This window comes from Zonotrichia albicollis, chromosome 14 (genome assembly GCF_047830755.1).
Source record: "Zonotrichia albicollis isolate bZonAlb1 chromosome 14, bZonAlb1.hap1, whole genome shotgun sequence".
Lineage (NCBI taxonomy): Eukaryota > Metazoa > Chordata > Aves > Passeriformes > Passerellidae > Zonotrichia > Zonotrichia albicollis.
Window position 1 is genome coordinate 2994265 of NC_133832.1, and position 21745 is coordinate 3016009.

The following is a 21745-nucleotide window of genomic DNA, read 5'->3' on the forward strand; positions in this document are numbered from 1 at the left end:
CATTTGAAGCACAGCTACTCTTTAGAGAAGAATACAAGATTAAAGCCTCACAGTCCTGCTCTTGGCTCCTCACTGCCATCCCCTCCTGAGGCCATTCCCTGGTGTGCAGTGGATGTGCCACTCCAGCCCCGTGGCTCAGTGCCATGTTGGATGGCAGGAGTGCCCCAGCCCTGCTGTTCACACCCCAGCTCTGCCACTGCTCAGCAATCCCACTCTGTATTGCAGCACCTTTCAGACCTGTTTAGCCCTGAAAATTCCTTGTAAAAGTTAATTTTTAAAAGCCTGGTACGTTCATAACAGTCCACTCCAGGCTTCAGAGGAGAGATGTTACCATTAATCAAACACAGAGCAAAAATCTCCAGAATTCCAAGCCACGATTCTTCAGGAGCTTTGCTGCTTCCTGCAGCTGGACAGACACGAGTCCTGCTCCAAACAGACCTGAGCAGGCTGAGAACTCTGAAATCTGAATAAGGTCACGATCCCTGCAAGCCCGGAGAGGTCTCCTTGCCATGCAGGCAGCTGACCAGCAGCTGTCCCCATTGCTTCACTGGAGTCACAGATCAGCCTTGGAACGGCAACACGCCTCCAAAAATGCGTGCTGCTATTCTGGGGAGACCAAAAAGAAAAATAAATACTCAGAAAAATAAAACAGAGCTACTGGAGGTTCTTAGATAAGAAGATGGGATGTAGGAGAAATGGGATGTGGTTAAAATGTGAGATAGATCAGCTTGGAAACACAAGGATGGGGCCTTAGCAGATCCATGGCTCTGTGACATGACAAAGGAAAGCTCTGGAGATTTATTAATGTAGCAGAAGAAGAATAATCAAAGTGGACTGGAGGATCCCAGTGCTGCTGCTGGGTCTCTGCCCACATCACCGTCACCTGATAAAGCCTCTACCCAAGATCTCTGGTGGACACCAACTCCCAGCTTCAGAGGATGGAAACTATTCAAATTTAGAACTAGAAAAATGCATCTCAGAGAGGCCAGAGGGTGAAGGTGCCCTCTGGCACCTCTGGTTTTAGGAACATCTCCATAAAGTTCTTTTCCCTCTTGAGAACTCAGGGCAATTTCTCATTTCCATTCACTTTGCATTGGAAAACTTTTGAAAATATTTAGTTTTAAATTAACTATATTAGCATGTGATTATTCACATAGCTCCAGCAATTACAGTCAAATTACTGTGGTTTAACTAATAGGTAAGACTGAAATGATATAAATTGTAAAAGCTTGGACTAACCAAAGCTAAAGTACAGCTGGCTGGAGCCAGACCAACTTAGGGTACTCAGGAATCCAAAGGAAACAGTTTCCTGCTTTGTGGGCACAGCATGAGGCCAGAGGAGCAAAAGCATTGTCAGTTCAACCATCCCAGATTGTAAAGCCCTTTCTTTAGGCAGTATGGAAGAGGAAAAATCTCCTTCCCTGTCATTATATCCATGTATTATTGGAAGCATCAAAAGGGATTTTATGTGATTTTTCTAATACAAGGACTAATCACCATTGTGCTGCTTTCAGTAGCTCCATGAGACAAACTGAACCATTGTGAAATACAGAGCAAAATGTTCCTCATGGAACAATGCTGCAGTGGGAGAGAATGAATCCATGGCTGGAGCCTGGTGGATCCAACATTCCTGAACACTGAGCAAGGGCAGATCCAACTCAGCCCTTCTGCAGAGCTCTGTGCTGGGCTCTACCAGGTACACAAAGCCTGCAGGAAAATTTCCTTGAATGAACATAATTAGAACACTTTGCAGACAGCTGGAGGGCTCCAGTAAAGCAGCAAATGCTGCTTCTTCCTCTGGCTGATTTATTGCTACACCTGCACTCAGGAGAGGCACTGAAATTCCTACAAAGATGAGGCTTCAACAGTTTTGAAGAGGAAGAAAGGAAATGAAATCAACTTACAACAAAAAGATGTAAAGAATCTTTCTTTGTAACTATTTCAACACTCAAGAGCTACTGAGCAACCACGGTGCTCTAAATTTGAGAAGGGAGAAAAACACGAGCTAAAAAATAGGAAGATCCTACTACACTAAAATCACACTTTAAATGCAGACAGGCTATTCAGAGACACTTAATTCTAAACAGGATAACTTTATTTTCTGTGATTTATTTTGCTGCTGCAGCAGAATGAAGCAGTTCAGATCCATGACCCACTGATCACTGACTTCCCTGGATTTGAGTCCTTCCCAGCGGCTCTGCTGGGTAATTTTGAGTGGCCAGCTGTCACAGATGTGCAAACTGCAAGTGAGTAAGCTCACATATGCAAGCAGCAGAAACAGCTTCTGACAACTTCCCACAACCTAATGATTTTTAAAATACTTTTCAGCAATTACACCAGCAAAACATCAGCCCCCAAAAACAAGCAAACAAGCAAAAGAGCACAAATTTTACCCAAGTGCACAGCAGGAAAATCTGAAATACTCTGAGCAGGTAGCTGTGCTTCTGAGATTATCAGTCAAAAAAAGCTTTTTCCAGAAGTCCAGCCCCAAGGCACACTGTGGATGCAGCCTGAGGACACCATTCTCTCACTAAAGGAAACTATGGTGCTGTCAGGTGTGCAAAGTGATTCCTTCCTCCCGAGAACCTGGATGCTTAAACGGTGTTAAAGTGCAAAAGACTCAGAGAAAAAATACACCTCTGAACAAAGAAAAAACTCATTATACTTTGCACCTGTTTAAGGAAAAACTCCTTTTAACAACTCGAATCATTAATAAAGGTGCAATTAGGTATCACATCATTATAGGAACAGGAAGGAAAACGGGGTGAACTCCCATTAAGGGAAAATGCTAAGGTATCCATCTCGTTTAAAAAGAGAAAATCACACTTTCTCTCCTTGCTCCTGGTTACAGATGATCTCAGAGGGATTTGTTACTCACAAACATAAGCTTGCTCCTGAAAGTTAGGAAACTGCTTTCCTTAGCTTAAAAGCTATAATTTGTTCCCATATTTCCAAGAAAAGGTGTTACTTATTGTGAAGAAGCACAGCAGTGAGAACAAAAAAAAACCTTCAGGGAAAACTATCACTCATTTCAATATCACAACCAAGACATAAGCACAGGGAAAGTGACAAATTCTGCATTCTCCCAATAACAGATTCCCTTTCTGTGAACGTTGGAGGTTAGAATAGAGGAACTTCAATCACTGTGGCAAGCAGCCAGCTCATGAATAGCTTGCTAACATCAACAAGACTATTCCTATGAACAAATGCTCAAAATGACGATGAGTTTCTTGTATATCCTTTGTAATGGTAAAATCACCAGGATTACTGTGGTTTCTAAGTGCTCTCCCACACAGCTGAAGAGCTGAAGTCAAGAAGAGTGCTGATGTGAGGAGCTCTGTAAGAGCTGCTGTTAAACACTGAACTGCTCCTTTGGTTTTAGCTTTAAAAAAATAGAGCACATTGGAGCAGAACTACTACTGGACCAGCAGATACCAGGCTTTGACTAACTCTGAGTGCCTGAAGTGAGATCCTGACATGAACTGCTCAAGAAAAATACAACTTCTACTGCCTGAACAGTTATGGTTAACTACCTACTCAGCTCTGCTGGAAGACCACGAGATTTCAAACCCCATTCTCAAAGTAAAGAACGGGGCTGGCAATACATAAAGATCTGTGAGAAAGGAAGCACTGGAACTAGCAGCAAGGTGGGGTTGCCTGCATGGGCAGCCCTTCATTTGAATGCAAATGTAATTTTGGGGCAGGCAGTTATCTGTGACATCAGGCAGGACCTTAGTAAACTGTTACCACCAGCACCTGGTAAAACCATTGTTAATCATGTGTAGTAAAGGGACATCAGGGCTAGCAGGAGTCATTTATAGAGCCAGGCTGGGCTAGAAAAGAGAGAAAGAAAGAGGAGGGGAAGGGAGATCAAACAAACCCTGCGAGGAGCAGGATGTCCCAGCAAGACAAAGGCAGGCTGTGAGCATCATGTACGTGAGCTATCTGTTGGATAAGGACACCAGCATGTATCCGGGATCTGCAAGGTGCACCAGCAACAGCCTGCCCGTGCAGAACTTCGTGTCTGCCCCAGCCTACTCCGACTACATGGGATACCACCCCGTGGCAGCCCTGGACAGCCACGGGCAGCCGGCGCCCGCCTGGGGCTCCCACTACGGCCCCCAGCGCGAGGACTGGGGCGCCTACGGGCCAGGCCCTTCCAGCGCCGCGCCCGCTGCCCACATCAATGGCTCGTCCCCTGGCCAGGGCTCCTACAGCTCTGCTGACTACAGCTCCCTGCACCCCGCTGCTGCTGCTGCGCCCTTACCTCCTGTAGAGACAATCCATGCCCAGCAAATCTCTCCCAACAGCCAAAGGCACAGCTCTTATGAGTGGATGAGGAAAACGGTGCAGTCCACGTCCACAGGTAGGAGGGCACGGAGGTTTTGTGCTGAGAACAGATTTTTACTTGTTGTTGTGTCATTGGGGGGGTTTTGCCTGTTCAGAGGGAAGGATTCAGATTGATAAAGCAAGATCCTGATTGCTCTGAAGGATTCTCTTGCTAGTGGTTAAATATTGGTTCAGTTACTGGATGCTGGGTTGGTCAGTTGATTATTTCTTGAGTTTCTTGTTTGACCTTTAATCCTGTGGGAGATGAAAAGTGTTGCAGAATGATTTGTTTGTCAGGGTTGAGCTATTTGTCGGGTGCAGGGAAAACTCGGGGCTCAATCTGAGTCATCAGCAAGTTCCGTTTAGTGAAGAGAGCATCAGACACTTCTACAGCAAGTAATAAGCTCATGAATATTCTGTAATTTACACCGTCCATCAGCCACACCACAACATCAACTTTTCCCCATTCCTTAAAAATTACATCTCTCTTTTCTCATGCCTCTTTCACTATTTATTATCATACTACAGCTAAGCCCAAAACCACACTATCTTGTAAGTGCAAGACTTAGAATTAGCCACAGCCTTATACTTTTCCAGTCTCTAGTCAGCTAAAATCCCAACAGAAAAGCAGTGTTCTTTCATTTCCCACTTCAGATATGGTTTTAAAGTTTGTGATATCCAATAGTTGCTTTTCATAGGAGTTCTGTAGATTGGGATGGAATAGGAAGTATTGTCTTCACCACCACCTATTCTTTGCTTACTTTCCTCAAGTTTTGGAGTACCTAGGAAAAGTTCAAGTAAAATATGCATAGCAGGGGGTTGGCAGTAAGGCTTTCTACCAGAACCAACTCCTCCAAACCTCAGAACACTGAAATGAGATCTGCAAGATCAAACAATGAGTCAATGCTTTAAAAACAGGGATGATAAGGAAAGGCTTGCTGCACTTTGTAGTAGCAGCTCTCAGAACATGCAGGAATACAAAGATCCATGGTAACACAGCCTGGTAATACAGCCACAGATTAGGCTCTGCTGCATGACAGTCAAGGAGTACAAAACAATTCTTCAATGGTATTTAAGCAGCAAAAATGAGCCATGAAGCTTGAGAGAAAGGTTCTGTTTGACTGGGAGGAGGAACAAGAGAAAAATATAAACACTGAGCATCCCTAAAACAAAAATCAGCACCTTGTATATGAAAAAAATATTAAACAAGAAAGGGGAGTAGAAAAAGAGGGAAAACTGCCTGAAAAGAACAGAGACATAATCTGCTGTATAAAAGTATTTGATCCTCTGAGGTGCTGAGCAGCTTTGACATGCACTGAGAACAGTAGAAATTAGGGATGCTCAATTCCTCCCCTAAAGAGATGCTCCCAGTATTTCAGTGCTGCATCCTTCCCTTTCCCTCCCTCCCTCCACACCTGCCTGTAAATAAAAGTCTTCAAAGCAGGGACTGAATCAATCTCTAGCAGAAAAGCAATTTCTTAAAACAGACATAGAGAATTGAAAGCAACTGCATAGAAAAGTTGTCTGTATTAAAATAATGTATCTAATTTGTATGGGCAGACTCTTCCTCACTCCTGCTGAACACAACTTTAGCTCATGGAGAGTCACAGAATTCAATAGAGCAATCAGAACAGGCTGTTGCTCTGTGTGAATAAGAATTTTTTGGGGGGGATGAAAAAGTTTGCATTTTTAAAATCTTATTTGTTCTTCACTGAATATTATCCAAGAAAAAACAAAATAGGGTCTGTTTTGAAAAAAACTTGCAGCTTACTTTTGAGGAGTCCTTACAAGGGCAACAAAACTGCTCACTAAATGTGAGATTTACAGATGGCAGAACCCTTGCTCAGAAAAACCACTGCCCCTCATCCCATCCTTACCTGCTTTGTGCTCCTGTGGATTCCAGTCACACCAAGGGAGCAAAACCTGATTTGTTCTGTGCTGTCCCTTTGCTAGTGGGACACTGGGACAGATTCATACAGCACACACACATATAGATATATATATATATACATAATATAAAATATCACATTCTAACTGCTGCTTAAGAACAACTTAGAGATTTCTAACTTTCCAAATTTCAAGCCTGCAAAGGTCAAAGCATTCCCAGGAGAGCTGGGAGTGTCTCCTTTCTGGGGAGGTCTAACAAGATATTGAGCATATCTGTGTCCAGAACTGGAGAAATCAGCAGGCCATGGGAGCAGACCCTCCCAAATGCCCATGGGTCAGTGGAAGGCCACATTTAAAAGCTACTGAGTGCTGCTTTAGGGGAAAAATCCAGAGAATAAATTCTCCTGCTGCTTCTTTCCCTTTTATATATATTAGTATTTCTGCTAGGCCAGGCAGGCACAGTGCCAGCAGATCTGTTTCACTGGAGTTGGTTCCTTTCTCTCCCTTCACTCCTTATCCTCTGTCGTTTTCTGTTTAAAAGCAAGGGCACTGCTGTCATTCATGGTTTCCCAAAAAATGAAATAACTTTAAAATATTTTCCTTTGGGAAAGCACCTGAGTGAGTTTGGTTCTGTTGCAGTGATTTCAGGGGTGTGAGCAGGCTCACTGCAAATGTTGTTTGCTGGATCGTGATCAAACCCCTCAGAATTTTCTTATATTGAATACAATTCTTTTTACATCCTTCGGTTCTGTAACACTGTCTCTGTTCACTAAGCATTATCCTTCTGTCTCTTTACAAAACCTTTGGGAATTTCAGTAAAGGTCTGGTGTTGCAAGAAGGAAGGAATCACACATTATTTATTAGCTTTCTTTATTCCCTGTGAATAGATACAGACCACTGTTCTTAATGATGAAAAAATGAGGCTCAGACTTACCTGAGGTGATCACAACAGTAATCATTCAGACAAATTAATTTTGCTATTTATTCATTACATTCTGCAAAGCACTAATTATCAATACTAACGCTACCAATAATATTTCACTATGAAAACAATAACTATTCAAACAAGTAATTTTTGCAAGAAATTCTCAGAAGTGTGCAAGAAATGTTGCTCGAACCTTATCCCTTTAAGGCTGGGAGAGATTCTTGCCAAAGGTTCACTCACTCTGAGTAGTCTGACTTGGAGCAGCTCCAGAAACAAGGCCCTGAATCCATGGCATTCCCTTCTCCAGAGATTTCATGGTTATCTTCTCTTGCTGGTGCTTTGCAGCCTCATGTCCTGACAGATGACAAAGAAAAACACTTTATTGCAATTTCTACCACTGCCTCGTGCCCTCCAGGTCTTTTGATACTGTTATCAACACAACTAACCTGAAACAAAGAAATATTTCAAGTTTTACTCTGTAACTTTAAAAATAACATCAGTGTAGAACATCAGTGTAGAACCATGTGTTCAACTGGTGTAAAGTGAAATTTGTGAGGGCACCTAAAACCTCTGGAAGATCTCATTATTTAAAGTGAGATTATCACCCTGCTTTGACACTACTAGAACACATTTCCTGCAGGAAAGTCCTGCTGAGGTTTTCATGCATCCTTCTTTCTCTGCCTGAAGGATGGCTGAGTGTCTGCAGGGATTGATCCTCAGTGCAGAGCACGTAGAATCCAGGGCCCTGTCTCTGCACTCCTCAGGAAAAAGCCAATGTGTTTTGACTCACAACACTTGAAGGGGAAGCTCTGAGTACTCAGGATTTTCAGCCACAAATACGAAAAGACTCTACTCCAACCCTTACACTGCTCCTGTCTCCTCAACCTCTCCTTGGAGAGGGTGAGCACAGCAATTGTAACACAGAACAGAACAAAGCCACAGACAGAAATGTGAAGTGGAAATTCCACACACGCACAAGACATAATTACAAGCAAATTCTTTGATGGAAAGTAGAATAAAACCACCCTAGAAGAAGCTACAAATCTCGTCCTGTTGACTTCAGGATTTTTATGGAGCTGTGTCATCACTCACACAGGAGTAGACTTGACTTTATGACTGTGTGAGAAAACAACACACACCTGTGGTAAAAGTGTGCCCAAAACACTGAGTTTGAGCAGGGAACTCCCAGGAGAATTTGCTCACAAAGCTGAAAGTGCACCTTAAGATCTGCACTTATGTTACCATAAAACAGGGTGGGGACACGTTTTGAAACAGGTGAACTGATCCAGAGGAGAGATTTTTCCTGTAGATGACAACTCTCCTATCATTGTTCTTCAATAAAAATTTACTCTGCAGACAGACACGACAGTTTTCTGCTGCTGATCACAGGAGGACTGAGAGCATCATGACTAAATTCACTGTAAATGTATACACTAGGTCTTTGAAGGAAGGAGTTGTATTCCCTCAAATGGGAGGAAGAGGAGCAAGCCTCTTTAGTGACCATTCCTGTAAAACACTGAATGCTAAAGAACACACAACATTTGGGGAAAATCTCAGTTAACCACTTTCCTTTTAGTCTATAGTCATTGGTAATGAGATTTCCCCTGGTTTGCCACTCAGAAATCCACTGACATTTTCTGCAGGTTGAGTGCTTCTCCCTGTCCAGTTATTGTTTAAAGAGAATAAAATTACTCTGCTTTGGATGCAATTTCTTCTGTAGATGAAGATGAGTACAAAAGTTTACACTAGCAAAGGGAAAACCAGAATTTGGCCAATGAGCTTTATTCTAGAATAGCAGAACATACTCAAAATTGAAAACAGAAGGGAAAATTCAAGTCTGTTGAAAGGTTTCAGTTCTGTGATTCCATTCTTTTTTTTCAGCATGAACAATCTGAGCATGTATGAAAGAACAGATGAGTGAAATGTAGCAGAAAATACAAACACAGAATTACACCAAGTTTCACAAACCTTTAGCACCTAACAGGGCCAGGACACCAATTTATCACACCAAGGCTTCTGGCAGGAATATTATGTAAGATTTGATCTATGCCACATTTTCTAATACAGTGGCTGATGGGATTTTTTTTAATTTAGCTTTACAGAACACCATGTGCAGCACAATGTTTGTCTTCAAACACTATTTAAAATTACTTTTGCTTCACAATTTCAATTAAGTCAGTGAAATTACTGACTTAAGTCAGGGAGAATTTGCCCTTTACTTTTCCTACACTTTTGAAATACATAAGTAGTTAGAGTCCTAAACAAAACTGAGGCCTGATCTCTGTCAGTCTACATCTTTATAAACTCAAAAATTAGCATCAGTTTTTTAATACTAAAGGAACAGAGAGATGCAGGTGGGAGCAGAGCATATCCTCAGGCCAGAAGCTGTTTGACATTTCTGGGATGATTTAAGGTAACATCCAGTCACCAAGGACAGCCATAACTTCCTCTAAAACACTGTTAAACCCTGGAATCCACTGCCATGCTTTGTCAGCAATCCCACAGAAATCCCACACTGTCATATCCTAGGACATCTTCAGGAAACTTCTGATTTTATGAAAGATGCTGGTTCATGATGCTGGTTTATGATGCTGGTTTATGATGCTGGTTTCAGTGCCTGCAGAATATTCCTGACAAGTGAAGAGAGGAGGCTCTGAAAGAGGGCCCAGGGCTGGTTCTAATGCTAATTTATTTTGCTTTGCAAACAAGTTGTGAGGTCCGATGGTGGGGTTTTTTTTTTCCTTTCCTGGCCTACATTGTCTGAGGTTTTGAGGCCTATCTGTCATATTGAGGCAACAGACCCTTTTAACACTTCTCTTTGCTTTGATATGCAGTCCTGTCTCTTCCTTCTCCCTCCTTTCTTCAGGAGTTATATTGCCGGAAAGGGTGATGATTTTCACAGCAAATAAAGAGGCCTTCTCCCAGCTTTATTGTCTTCAGAAGAAATACTCTGTGAATTTTATGACCAATGGGAAAGCTGTTCCCTTCCCCCAACTCAAAACTTGCCCAGTCAAAAATTGCCAGAGTGGGTGTGATGGAGCAGCATTGTTAAAGTATATCCCACAAAAAGATTTCCAGCTCTGAAATCTCTGATTTCTTGCTGCTCCAAAGGCACTCCTCAGTAGTCACTAGTGCAAAAAGGGTTTTGACAAAACTCCCTCTTCTTACATAGCTCGTTAAACCCAGGAAATCCACTCCCCCAGCACAAAGGCAGGCAGGCTGCAAAGGTAGCTGCTTCAAAGCCCTTTTGTTTCATTTCTCTTCCACCCAAGCACCAATAACCTCTCCAACCACAATCCCATGGTGGGACTGTCCGTGCCAGAACATATTCCCTATAGAACTGACACAGTACTGCTGATTGTAATTTTAACCTGTCACTAATAAAAGATAGATTAATTAAGATGGTACAAAGTCAAATGTTGGCTATTTCACTCACCTAAGAGAGGAAAATTTGCAGGATTCCATTAAAGAATTGGATTAATACAAGGACTTCTATCATTGCATCATTGAATTCTGCCATTATGTCCTGAGAAGTGAAGAACATCCTCCCACTCTCTCTGGGGTGAATCCACTAGTCCCACCTCAAATTTTACTCAGGTAATATTTGTCCTGGAAATAAAATGCAATTGAAATTAAAGCCAGTAGATCTGCAGAACACACTGGAGTGGATCTGCTCTGGTTAACAGATGGAATTCAGGAGCTGAAGTCCCAAACTGTTTAAGGATGGGTTCTGTGGCTGCTGTTTGTTAACTCTAGCAAATAAAAGTGTGCTTTGCCTTTGAAAGGAACTGCCATGTGCAGAATAATTCCAGCCCAGCATCCAACACTGAGGAAGAATCTCAGTGTACTCAGTGAATCAAGGAGAGTAAAAGCCTAACAAACTAAAACATGGCTCTGCCAGAGCTAAAAGTGTCTCTTGGAAGACTCTGGCAGATCTCAGCTCCCACTGTCTCTTGTCTTTCACAGACAATATTACTCCACACATTAAAAAAAAAAAATCAAATTATTAAAGACAAGGTTTATTTGACACATCAGAGAATTTTTCTCAGAGCATTTTTCAAAATTTCCTTACTTTTGATTTCTTACTTTCTAAATTATTTTCTTAACTTTAAGAAAGAAATTAGATGTCAAAGCTCCAATCTTCCTTCAAAAAGAATCCAGATATTAGCAATTCAACTAAAAGAACCTGAGAGCTACTCATACAGAAATAAAAGATCTTATGGGAGAAAATTCTGTTTTCCATGTACATTTAATTTCTTTTTCTAAAAAGAAGAAAAAAAAAAAAGAAAAAAAAACCCCACAACCCTCTCCTATCCAGGTAGTAAGGGTTTAAGCACTTAAAACCAGAAACAGGAAGGTTTTCCTTGAAGTTTACCACCTTGTTTTGGCAATAGAAGAACATTTGATATTTGTCTGTGCCTTCTGAATGAGAATAGAGGTCAAGATAAGATCACCTTGTTGCTCTTTTGTGTACTCCATCTTAACAACACAAAGGACACTAAGGAAACATGTTAAACATTTTGTCCCGTAGAATGACCCCAAAGTCTCATTTGAAGAGGAAAAACACCCTTAACCAAACTACCAGTTAAAGAGATCAAAAGTTAAAAAATATCAAGTGAGGCATTAAAGCACCACAGGTTACCATATGTTAAACAAACAATTTACACTTCCAGTGAAGGAAAACAAATGTCCTGGTATTTATGTGGACTGAACTGAATCACTGCTGCTCCTTAGAGACTCTACAATTCTTACCTTCATGTTCTAAAATTAGCAGCACTTTTCACTGGATTATCGGTGTAAACGTCACTGGGCTAATTCTGCTTCCACTGCAGTTCCACAGCGGTGGAAATGCCAATGAATGAGAATGTCCTGCTTATTTTCCCCAGCCAGGCAGCACCTTCACAGACAGGTAACACATTTGAGACAAAGGAGTCAGCAGAGGCCACAGCCTGAGGAGCAATCCCACACCTATTTTCCCTATTGAAATATTCCAAGTAATCAGGCTGATGATGCCCACAGCATTGTAAAGGCACTACTGATGCTCCCCCAGGGTTGGAACATGAGAGCTGAAGGATCAAATTCTGATGAAGATTTAGTTCTACAAACCTGGGGAGAGTCCTAGAGAGCCCCTGTCTTGTAGGGTGAGCCAGAACCATCCCCATCCAGGCTATAAAAGGATTTATTTACAGCATTGCACTGCCCAGGACTTCCAGTGCTCACCAACTCTGGCTCTGGGATCTATACAAATAGTACAGAGAGGAGCAGAACCTGAAGAATTTTCTAATGCAAGCAATAGGTTGGTGAGTCACAAATTCTTAGAAATAGCCAAGTCCTGACTGTCAAATACTGAAAGAGGCAAAAGTGACCCTATGTGGTGTGCATGGCAAGTGGAAAGCAATGCTAACTTTAAATATGTTCTATAAAAAAGAAATACCACATGTCCCTCCACAGATGGGGGAAAAACATTAACCCAGGATTCTGCTGTGGTCCTGTACCCTGAATTCTGCTTTGAAGGGGAGTGGGAAGAGGGCCTTTGGCAGCACTGGGAGATGGCCCCTGCAGCTCCTCTCTGGGGCTCTGTGCCATGGGGATCCACTCAGACACTAAAATGTCACCAACTCCATGCTGGGAATCTACTTCACCCCATTCCAAATGAACTGCTCCTATTAGAGGGTAATTACTAGGAGCTTGTGGCACCTGGTTTTTGAGGAGTTGGGCATTTCTGTAAGCTTGTCAGAAAAAGCTCTGTAAGCAAAGAGGAGCTGCTGTGCAAAGCCACACAACACCTGCAGCAACAGCAGATGGGTACAGGTACAAACACCTGAGTTCTGTGCATCACCTGGGAGAACCTGGACCTGAGGGGATTCTGCTGCTGCAGTCACCACTGAGGACACAGTTTCACAACCTCCAGCACCACAATGGAATACAGAGAAAAAAAACACTGAAAATATATTTCTGTCCCAGACAATTCACTGGCTAAATATCCACATCTGAAGGAATGTCCATATAAATACAGGTAAACAAGGAAGCATCAAAAAATGTTAAGATTGTGGTCAGCAAAGATGAGAACACTGGTTTTAACAATGATCCAATTTGTTAAAAATGTGGGAAGACTTCAGGCTTTGGCTTTAAGCAGGTGCTGATCTCCAATATATTGATTCCCTAAATCATAAACCACAGAGGAAGGGAGCCAGCAGCAGCCTTTGCCATTCTCAGCTTTCTTTCAGAGCAGCCACACATTCTGTCCTCAGAAATGACCCCGTATGGAATCCATAAAATTTCAGCTCCTTGCATCTGTGCTCCCTGGCTCCTGTCATCTGCCATTGCCTTTTAATGCCCTGGATGCTGCTGAGCCCTGTCTGCTCCACTCAGCTGCACCCACAGCTGAAGGGAGGCAGCAATGCTGCTCCCAAAACAGCAGATGCTGCACTTCCCTGCCCATTGTGAAGCATTATTGCTTGCCTTTTCTCTTTTTTATGAACTGTCATCTGAAAATCTATGTTACTGTTCCCTGTGCTGTTATCAGGTCGTGGGCAGACTGTGCCAGACTTGATGGGAAAACACAACCTCCAAACTGCAGTAACAATCACAATGATGTGGGAATCTTTCTAGCAACAAGAAGTGAGGAATTTTGGAAGCTTTCAGTATTTTCTGTGCAGTAAAATGTCCTTGACAGTTTTCTCTGAGGCAGGTAAGAGTGTCAGCTCCAGGGACAGAGACAAGAGCAATGCAGCACCAGGCAGGATGTTTGCAGCAGAGCTGGGAACAGAACCCAGGTTTCCTTACCAGGAATGCCTTCCCTTTCCCAAATGATAACACAGGGGTGATAAAGAACATGAGAAGCAGTTTATTATCTATTTACTAAGGAGCCAACCTAGTATCTGATGGTATGAACCTCTTGTGTTGTAAATCAAGACCGAGTCAAGGGAGTTACTCTGGGTAAGTGCATAGAGAATCAGGCCTAAAATCCCCCCAGATATTTTCAAATGTAAAGTCAGATATTTTGTGGTGCTAAAGTGAAAAAATTCTAGCTTGAAGCAATGTGTTCTTCTTTCAAAACAGGTAAAACGAGAACGAGAGAGAAGTACCGAGTGGTTTACACAGATCATCAGAGATTAGAATTAGAGAAGGAGTTTCATTACAACAGATACATTACAATCAGGAGGAAGTCTGAACTGGCTGCAAACCTAAGACTTTCCGAGAGACAGGTAGAGTATGGATCAGCCATCCAGGCTTTCCTTTGAATTTCTGACTGCTGCTGAGGAGATAACTGTGGTAAATACAGAAACGTTAATGCCTCCAGTAACCAATACTGAGTTCTCTTTGCAGTAGAACCCAAACTAGGGCTCTGCAATAACCCAGGAAATGCACACACCATCTTTTTCCCATTCTGGAAAACACAAGCTAAACCACATCACCAAAATCCTGCCTGGACTTCTCTCTGGGCTGTGGTAGCAGGGAGAATTTCATGCTGAACTTTCTAAAGCAGAAGTCCTGGTTCTGCTGGGAATTCAGTGGGAATTCCACAACCAAATGCAACAAGGTCAGTCTCAGTGGAGATGGAAGTGATGAGCTCAAGTATGGGCAGGACACTTGAAGTGTTTTGTTTCCTTGGCTGCCTTGTACCTTTTGTTAAAGGTTTCCTACATACGTGCTACTCCTTTCTCCTGCCCCATTTCCTCCCCTCCAAATTCCACTTCTGTTCCCAGCAGATAAATCAAAACACAATCCCCTGATTAGTTCTGATTCACTATTGTTTTATGGGCTCTGCTGAGCAGGAATTGTCCAGAGCCCACCCATTGCAGCACTGTCCATCCAACCTGAGCCTGGCTCACACGGCACATGCTGAGCTTACAGAAAGGGGGAAGCAAACACCCATTTTGCAAATATTCCTCAATCTGCTGCTGAATGCCAGGATTTAATTGTTGAAAATTAAATTGGTTTCAACTAAATAAAAAAAAATATGCCATGTGTCTTTTTGCTGGCTGTTAAAACATTCATAATTTGACTTAATAATGCTGAATTTGAATATTATGGCCCTGCTTGTGCAGTGATATTTACTTGAAACTTCCTAGCTCGGTGATAATTCCTGATGAATGTTTTGTATTTGAAGAGGTGAAACAAAAACATGCGATCTATTTCTTTGTATATATTGGGGAAACTCAGCAACAGCTTTTGCAATATTTGTTCTTCTGCACCATCATCAATATATCAAGAACAAAATGAATTTCAGGTCATACAACCTACATCTCTGAAGTGTAATGGAAGGTTGAATAAGAAATACCTGATAGATTCCCACCACCACCCTTTTGTACAAATTAAAAAACTCCATCATATGAGCACAACTGAACACACACTGTTCTATCCCAAGTTTCTCTGCACACTACCTAAAACCTCAATTGATTTTCTGGAAAAACTTTTTTCCTGCCTCTGCTAAAATCCAAAATTCCCTGGAAGGAATATCTCAAAAGGACAAAGAAAAATTGTTTAAACAAGGAAGGAAAGATGCAATATCTAAGAAAAAATAGGCAAAGTGAAGCACTGTTAACATAGGAAGGATACAGAAATAAAAGAGATGATGAGGATGAGAAAGATGAGAGAAAATCAGACTTCAAGGGAAGAGAAATTTGCATGAAAAAAAGAATTAAAAGGAAGGAGGGCAACAGGTGAAGAACAAGTCAGACAGATGCAGCTGGCCCTGTCAGCTTTTAGTCTGACATTACAGAGCTGTTCTTACTTGGACTTATTTCATAATTGGCACACAACCCTGCAGGGCCTACTAATTCCTCCCTGCAGATCTGCTTCTCTAATTTAACAACAAGCCAGAATATAAACCGCAATTCACAGGCAGGTAAGAACACTGAAGCCAGAGGGTAATTCTGGAATGTTGGTTTCGTTTTTTAGACTGTTTCATCTTTTCATACGTTTTGGCAAACATATGAGAGAAATTATGAGAATGGATTATCTCTGCACAGTCAGAAAGCAAGAGATCTGAGAGGGCTTGAGACTGATTTAATAGAACATAATTTGGTACTGAAATTATATTGCAGAACTAAGACAACAAAAGGAACTGCCAAACATCTCAGATGGCAGCCTGGGATTTAAGAGATCTGGATTAAATTTACATGGGCTTTGCACGTATTTGAATCCTTCAGCTGTAAAATGGAATAATATGCCTCAAGGAGAAGCACCCTGAGACTGTCACAGAGTCCTTAAGATGTTTTGTTTGACTTCACCAGCGATTTTCTCTTAAAATTCAGCCCAGGAGCCACAGGTGTTATCACCTCTCACTGTTTTACCTCCTTTCCAATCATTATTCTCCTTCCCCTTCTAGGTTCTAACAAAAAATAACTGAACAGACCAATATTTCTCAGCAAAATATTGATTTTTTTTCTCTTTGGGTTATAGAAAACAGTGACAAGTGTTTCCTTTCTGTCTGCACAAGAAAACACAACAAACCTGAATGAGGTAGCTTGACTTATTACACTGACTAGACAGGATGCAGAGCCACTTCCAAGGATAAAGTGCTGGAGTGCACAGCTTTAAACCAACCCTGGGGATTCACATCCAAGCCAGTCCAGTGACCACAGAACATTTCACACCTCAACAAGTTCTGCAGTATTTTCAGCTGACCATTACTCACCTTCAGCTCACATCCTCACTTGTCCCACCCACCCTGATGAAGATCCTCCTTCAGCAGGTCCTTCATGCCTTCCCCAAGGTGGCTGGACAGGGCAGGGACACTGGTGCCACTGCACTGTCTGGGAAGCAGCAGCAGATTCTGGCTCCATCTGCAAAAGAAGTAGAAAGCACTCAGCCACTCAGGCACTGCTAAGATAATATTTTGAATTAATGCTGTGTATTGCAGGTGAAATTCTGCCCAGAACTGAATTTCCACTGGCTTCCACATTGGAACTCACTGATTAACGTGCACCATGCAATCAGGAAAGCTTTTGCACCTCAGTTTATAGGCCAGTAGCAAATCTTGAATTGCCCTGTCCAGGGCACACAGTTTTCAGTGGAACGATATTCTTGCATAATTCTGGCAATCACTAGGACACATGAGATTCTGTTGTGTTAGATTTTGTTTTAAAAAATTAAATAAATCAAAGCTCATTCCATAAAGAAATAACTGAACTAACAACAAAACTCACTTTTTATCAAGCTGTTAATAAATATTTTATTACTAGATAGGAAAGATTACCTGTATGAAAAACAAGCAGTTTTGTTGTCTCAGTTTGTCATTGCCTTTCTCAGTGGTCTTCATGCCACTGATTTTCCCTATGACTAAATACACAAAGGACCACATTCAGTCCTGTAGCAACTGAAAACATTTCTCCTCTGCTCCTCTGTAGGTGAAAATCTGGTTCCAGAATCGCCGAGCCAAAGAGAGGAAATTAATGAAGAAGAAACTGACTCACTTTGACGGCAGCAGCAGCCTGGGCTCTCTGCAGAGTGACTCCGGCTCGGTGAGCCCCATGGCGGGCCCTGAGGCACAGCCTCACCCCGACATGGCCGCTTCGCTCTTCCCAGCGCCGCCGCCGCCGCCCGCCCTGCCCATGGGCGCCTTGCAGCACGGAGGGACCCTGCAGCAGGTGGTGGCCTCGCAGTGAGCCTGCCACGGTGGCACCGCGCCCACGGAGCGGCACCGGAGCACTACAGGGCCCGGGGGGGCTCCCCAGCGTGCCCCAGCCCGGGGCACACAGGATTCAAGGACACTGAACCAGAGGCACCGCCAGGTGTGCAGCAGAACGAGCTCCGAGGGCCACGAACTGCAAGGGTCCCTTGGGATGGGGATGCCTGTGCCACAAGGCTGGGGGTCCCTTGGGATGGGAATGTCTGTGCCACAAGGCCAGGAGCTCCCTCAGGAAGGGGATGCCTGTGCCACAAGGCTGGGGGTCACTCAGGATGGGGATGCCTGTGCCACAAGGCTGGGGGTCCCTTGGAAGGGGATGCCTGTGCCACAAGGCTGGGGGTCCCTTGGAAGGGGATGCCTGTGCCACAAGGCTGGGAGTCCCTCGGGATGGGGATGCCTGTGCCACAAGGCTGGGGGTCCCTTGGAAGGGGATGCCTGTGCCACAAGGCTGGGAGATCCTCAGAAGGGGATGCCTGTGCCACAAGGCCAGGAGTCCCTTGGAAGGGGATGCCTGTGCCACAGGAGCCCTCCAGTCTGGGAGCAGCCAGGGCAGCACGGTGAAGGAGAGCCCAGGAGCAACCACAGCCACTGGTTCCGCTGCAGACACCAAAAAAGCACCAAACTTGGCCCAGGCAATCAGTCCCACACTGCTGAGGCCACTGATTCCATGACAGACACAAAAAAGCACCAAACTTGGCCCAGGCAATCAGTCCCACACTGCTGAGGCCACTGATTCCATGACAGACACAAAAAAGCACCAAACTTGGCCCAGGCAATCAGTCCCACACTGCTGAGGCCACTGATTCCATGACAGACACAAAAAAGCACCAAACTTGGCCCAGGCAATCAGTCCCACGCTGCTGAGGCCACTGATTCCATGACAGACACAAAAAAAGCACCAAACTTGGCCCAGGCAATCAGTCCCACACTGCTGAGGCCACTGATTCCATGACAGACACAAAAAAAGCACCAAACTTGGCCCAGGCAATCAGTCCCACACTGCTGAGGCCACTGATTCCATGACAGACACAAAAAAAGCACCAAACTTGGCCCAGGCAATCAGTCCCACACTGCTGAGGCCACTGATTCCATGACAGACACAAAAAAGCACCAAACTTGGCCCAGGCAATCAGTCCCACACTGCTGAGGCCACTGGTTCCATTACAGATACAAAAAAAGCACCAAACTTGGCCCAGGCAATCAGTCCCACACTGCTGAGGCAGCTGTGCCCACGTGGCTGTGCCTGAGATGGTTCCTGCTCCTCTGATCTCCACAGTACTGATCCCACTCATGGACTTTCCACTTGCATCTTGAGAAATGCAAACCTGGCTGGTGGGTTTGACCCACTCAATGGAAAGGCTGGAGCTGGGTAGTTGGACTCACCATGTGTTAAGGGCAAAGGTCAGGGATGAGATTTTTGGAATTTTTTGGGCTTTGACAGGTATGATTTCCAATGCTCCATTACACTGGTATAAATAGGCACTCTTCCATCTTACTGAAAACGTTTTGAAAGCATTCTGGAATTGTGAATCTTGGCCCAAGTTCATTTTTGGACAAAGAAAATTCATGTCAGATTAATTTTGGATCCTAAAAGAAAGAGCAAAGCCAGGCAGAAATCCTTTTTAAAAGGGTATTTCAAAAAGTGACTGCATTTCCTGAGACAGCAGAGCCCAGGAATAAAGATGCAATAATTGCATTCAACCAATTTTAAATCTGGTCCTGTTTTATGAGTTACTATGACACTAATAAAATTTGAGAAGCCAAATTAATAGAAGAAAAGCAAACAAAAAACTTCACTTAAAAGAAAGCTCTCAGAATTTTTCATGTGGGTCTCAGTTCCTGAAGGGCTGATCCCTTCCATAATAAGCAGAATTTGGTAGGAAATCAGTACTTAACAATAATCTGAATGCTTATTTCCCCAATATGACTCCCAATTGCATTCACAAAACTTCTGTCTGCAAAGGGAAAATTTTTAGAGCACATGAGTGATTTGGGAAGTTATACCCTCATTTTCTAAAGCAGTTTAGGAATTTAGGATTCCTATCCTCAGTAATTTCCATCAAGGTATCCCCTGAAATCTCTATTACTGTTGCAAAAAAGACTTAGGAGGATTAAGTCATTAGGCACTACATTCTTGGGTTTGTTCTTTAATTATAACAAATAGTACTATTAGAGTATCAAAATGTTGGTGATGTGAAATTACTTTGTATATAAAGAGCATTAAAATAAATTACTTTTTTCATAACCATTTTGCAATGTGTATCAACTACTGCAGCAAGTGAATCTGCAGATTTTCATGACCAGTCTGTTCTTGAATTGCAATATCAAATTTAATAAAAGAGTGATGGTAAAACAGTTTAGAGCAATTAGAGGAGCATGGGAAGAGCAGGATGGTTCAGGGAGCCAGCAGCTTTCACTGCTTAGTAACTGGATTCATCATTTTGTTTGCAAGAACAGTGCTAAACAAAGGCAGAGTTCAATGAAATGGAGAAGGTGCACTGTAAAACTGTGAAATTCCCACTCATGCCTGTCACAGTGGGGCTCCATTTGCTGCCAACAGCACAGGGAACACAGGGGAGAGGAAGAAGCTGCAACTCAAAGTTCAGCAACAGAAAGTCTGCAACTGATTTCCACATGGTAGGAAAAGAGGAACATGGCAAAGAGCACACGGGAACAAAAGGGATTTCCCATCCTCATCGATGAGCATTGCATCAAACTGCTCTCCCAAAAAAGAGCCATTGGATCTACCCAAAGAAAAGCCACTGGAAATACACAGCACAGCCATTGTGCTGGCAGAGGGAAATGTCAGAGATCTTACTCACATTTACACAGATATGTAACCTAACAGAGACTGGAAAAGCTTCAGGAGGAAAAGCATTCTCACATTGGCCAATTAAATGGAATTGTGCTTGCAGACTAGAGAGAAACCAATTAAAAAATCTAGATTTAAACTTTCAAAAGGTAAGAATACAGAGGGAAACTTTGTCTTTTGCACTGATATACAATAAATTAAGACCTAGTTCTAGCTAAGTGATCAGAAGCCTGGCCCTAGGGTTCTGCAGAATCAAGTCCACATCTACCTATTTTAATCCCATTTTCATGACACAGCTTAATTTCACATTAACATTCTAAAAGGAAAAAAGTACTTCAAGGAAGAACTTGAAGAAATGTTTCTGAACACAACATCTTTCTCTTTAAAATTATTTAAACATCATTCAAAGAGAGTGGGATCTGGCAGAACGACCTGGTTTATCTTGTTTACATGTAGAAGAGTTATTGAGGAAGATAAGTGACCACTTTGAAGATCTGCTTCATTTCTGCCCCAGTTTGCTGAAAGCATGCTTGCTATAGGTTGCTATGTGTTTCCAATCAGAAGTTGTTAAGTACACAAAATAAGGCTGGATTTTATTTGCAGAAGCACATGTTCAAAGGTTAAAATTTATTGCTCCAAAAGCAGTATCTATAAACCAGGGCAATACCTTAGAGATTATTAACCTTCTAGTTATGCCAGTGGCTGTTTTAAGTAGTTAGGTTTTTTTGTAAGAATTCTCAGCAAGAATTCTCTCCAGTTAAGTATTTCCAATGGGCTCTAATCCTTTAAACAGTTGCCCACCAAATCCCAAAGGAAGTGATTTTTCTCTAAGAAGCTTGTGCAGTGCTGTTAACTTGCTGTACTCTGTCCAAATAAAAATAAGAGAGACAGAAAATTGCAGACAAATCAGCTGAAATTATTTGGGTGGGTTATGAAATACTGGTGCCATCCTCAGGCTAATACTCACTTTCTTCCTGGCTTTGGGTATATCAAATAACTCATCACTTTTATCACATCTGAAAACTCAGGACACTAAAGCAGAGTACTGTGAAGATGGATTGGTTGTTAGGAAGTGCCTTGAAGAAGAAAAGCATACCTTAGGCTACATCACAGGAATATCTAAGCCCTTAATCCTAATTGTGATTAAAAGAACTAT

General features: G+C 42.7%; 1 protein-coding gene and 1 long non-coding RNA gene across 2 annotated transcripts; one reads left to right on the forward strand and one right to left on the reverse strand.

Annotated features, from left to right (window-relative positions):
- Positions 1-3930: 3930 nt before the first annotated feature.
- Positions 3931-17759, forward strand: LOC102063791 (homeobox protein CDX-1). The gene is made up of 3 exons (XM_074551549.1): positions 3931-4366; positions 14204-14349; positions 17497-17759. Exons 1-3 carry the CDS (start codon positions 3931-3933, stop codon positions 17752-17754), a joined length of 840 nt encoding a protein of 279 aa, XP_074407650.1. The 3' UTR covers positions 17755-17759.
- Positions 4699-17787, reverse strand: LOC141730867 (uncharacterized). The gene is made up of 4 exons (XR_012582713.1): positions 17563-17787; positions 16785-16932; positions 7382-7495; positions 4699-5111 (listed from the first exon to the last, which is right to left on the reverse strand). It is a non-coding gene; the product is annotated as an uncharacterized LOC141730867 (long non-coding RNA).
- Between the last annotated feature and the right edge of the window lie 3958 nt (positions 17788-21745).

Bases quoted from the DNA above. Each gene is read 5' to 3' on its own strand.
- LOC102063791 (XM_074551549.1), top strand. From the start codon at position 3,931: ATGTACGTGAGCTATCTGTTGGATAAGGACACCAGCATGTATCCGGGA. The intron at 4,367-14,203 runs GTAGGAGGGCAC...CTTTCAAAACAG, and splicing joins GGTGCAGTCCACGTCCACAG to GTAAAACGAGAACGAGAGAG. The intron at 14,350-17,496 runs GTAGAGTATGGA...GCTCCTCTGTAG, and splicing joins TAAGACTTTCCGAGAGACAG to GTGAAAATCTGGTTCCAGAA.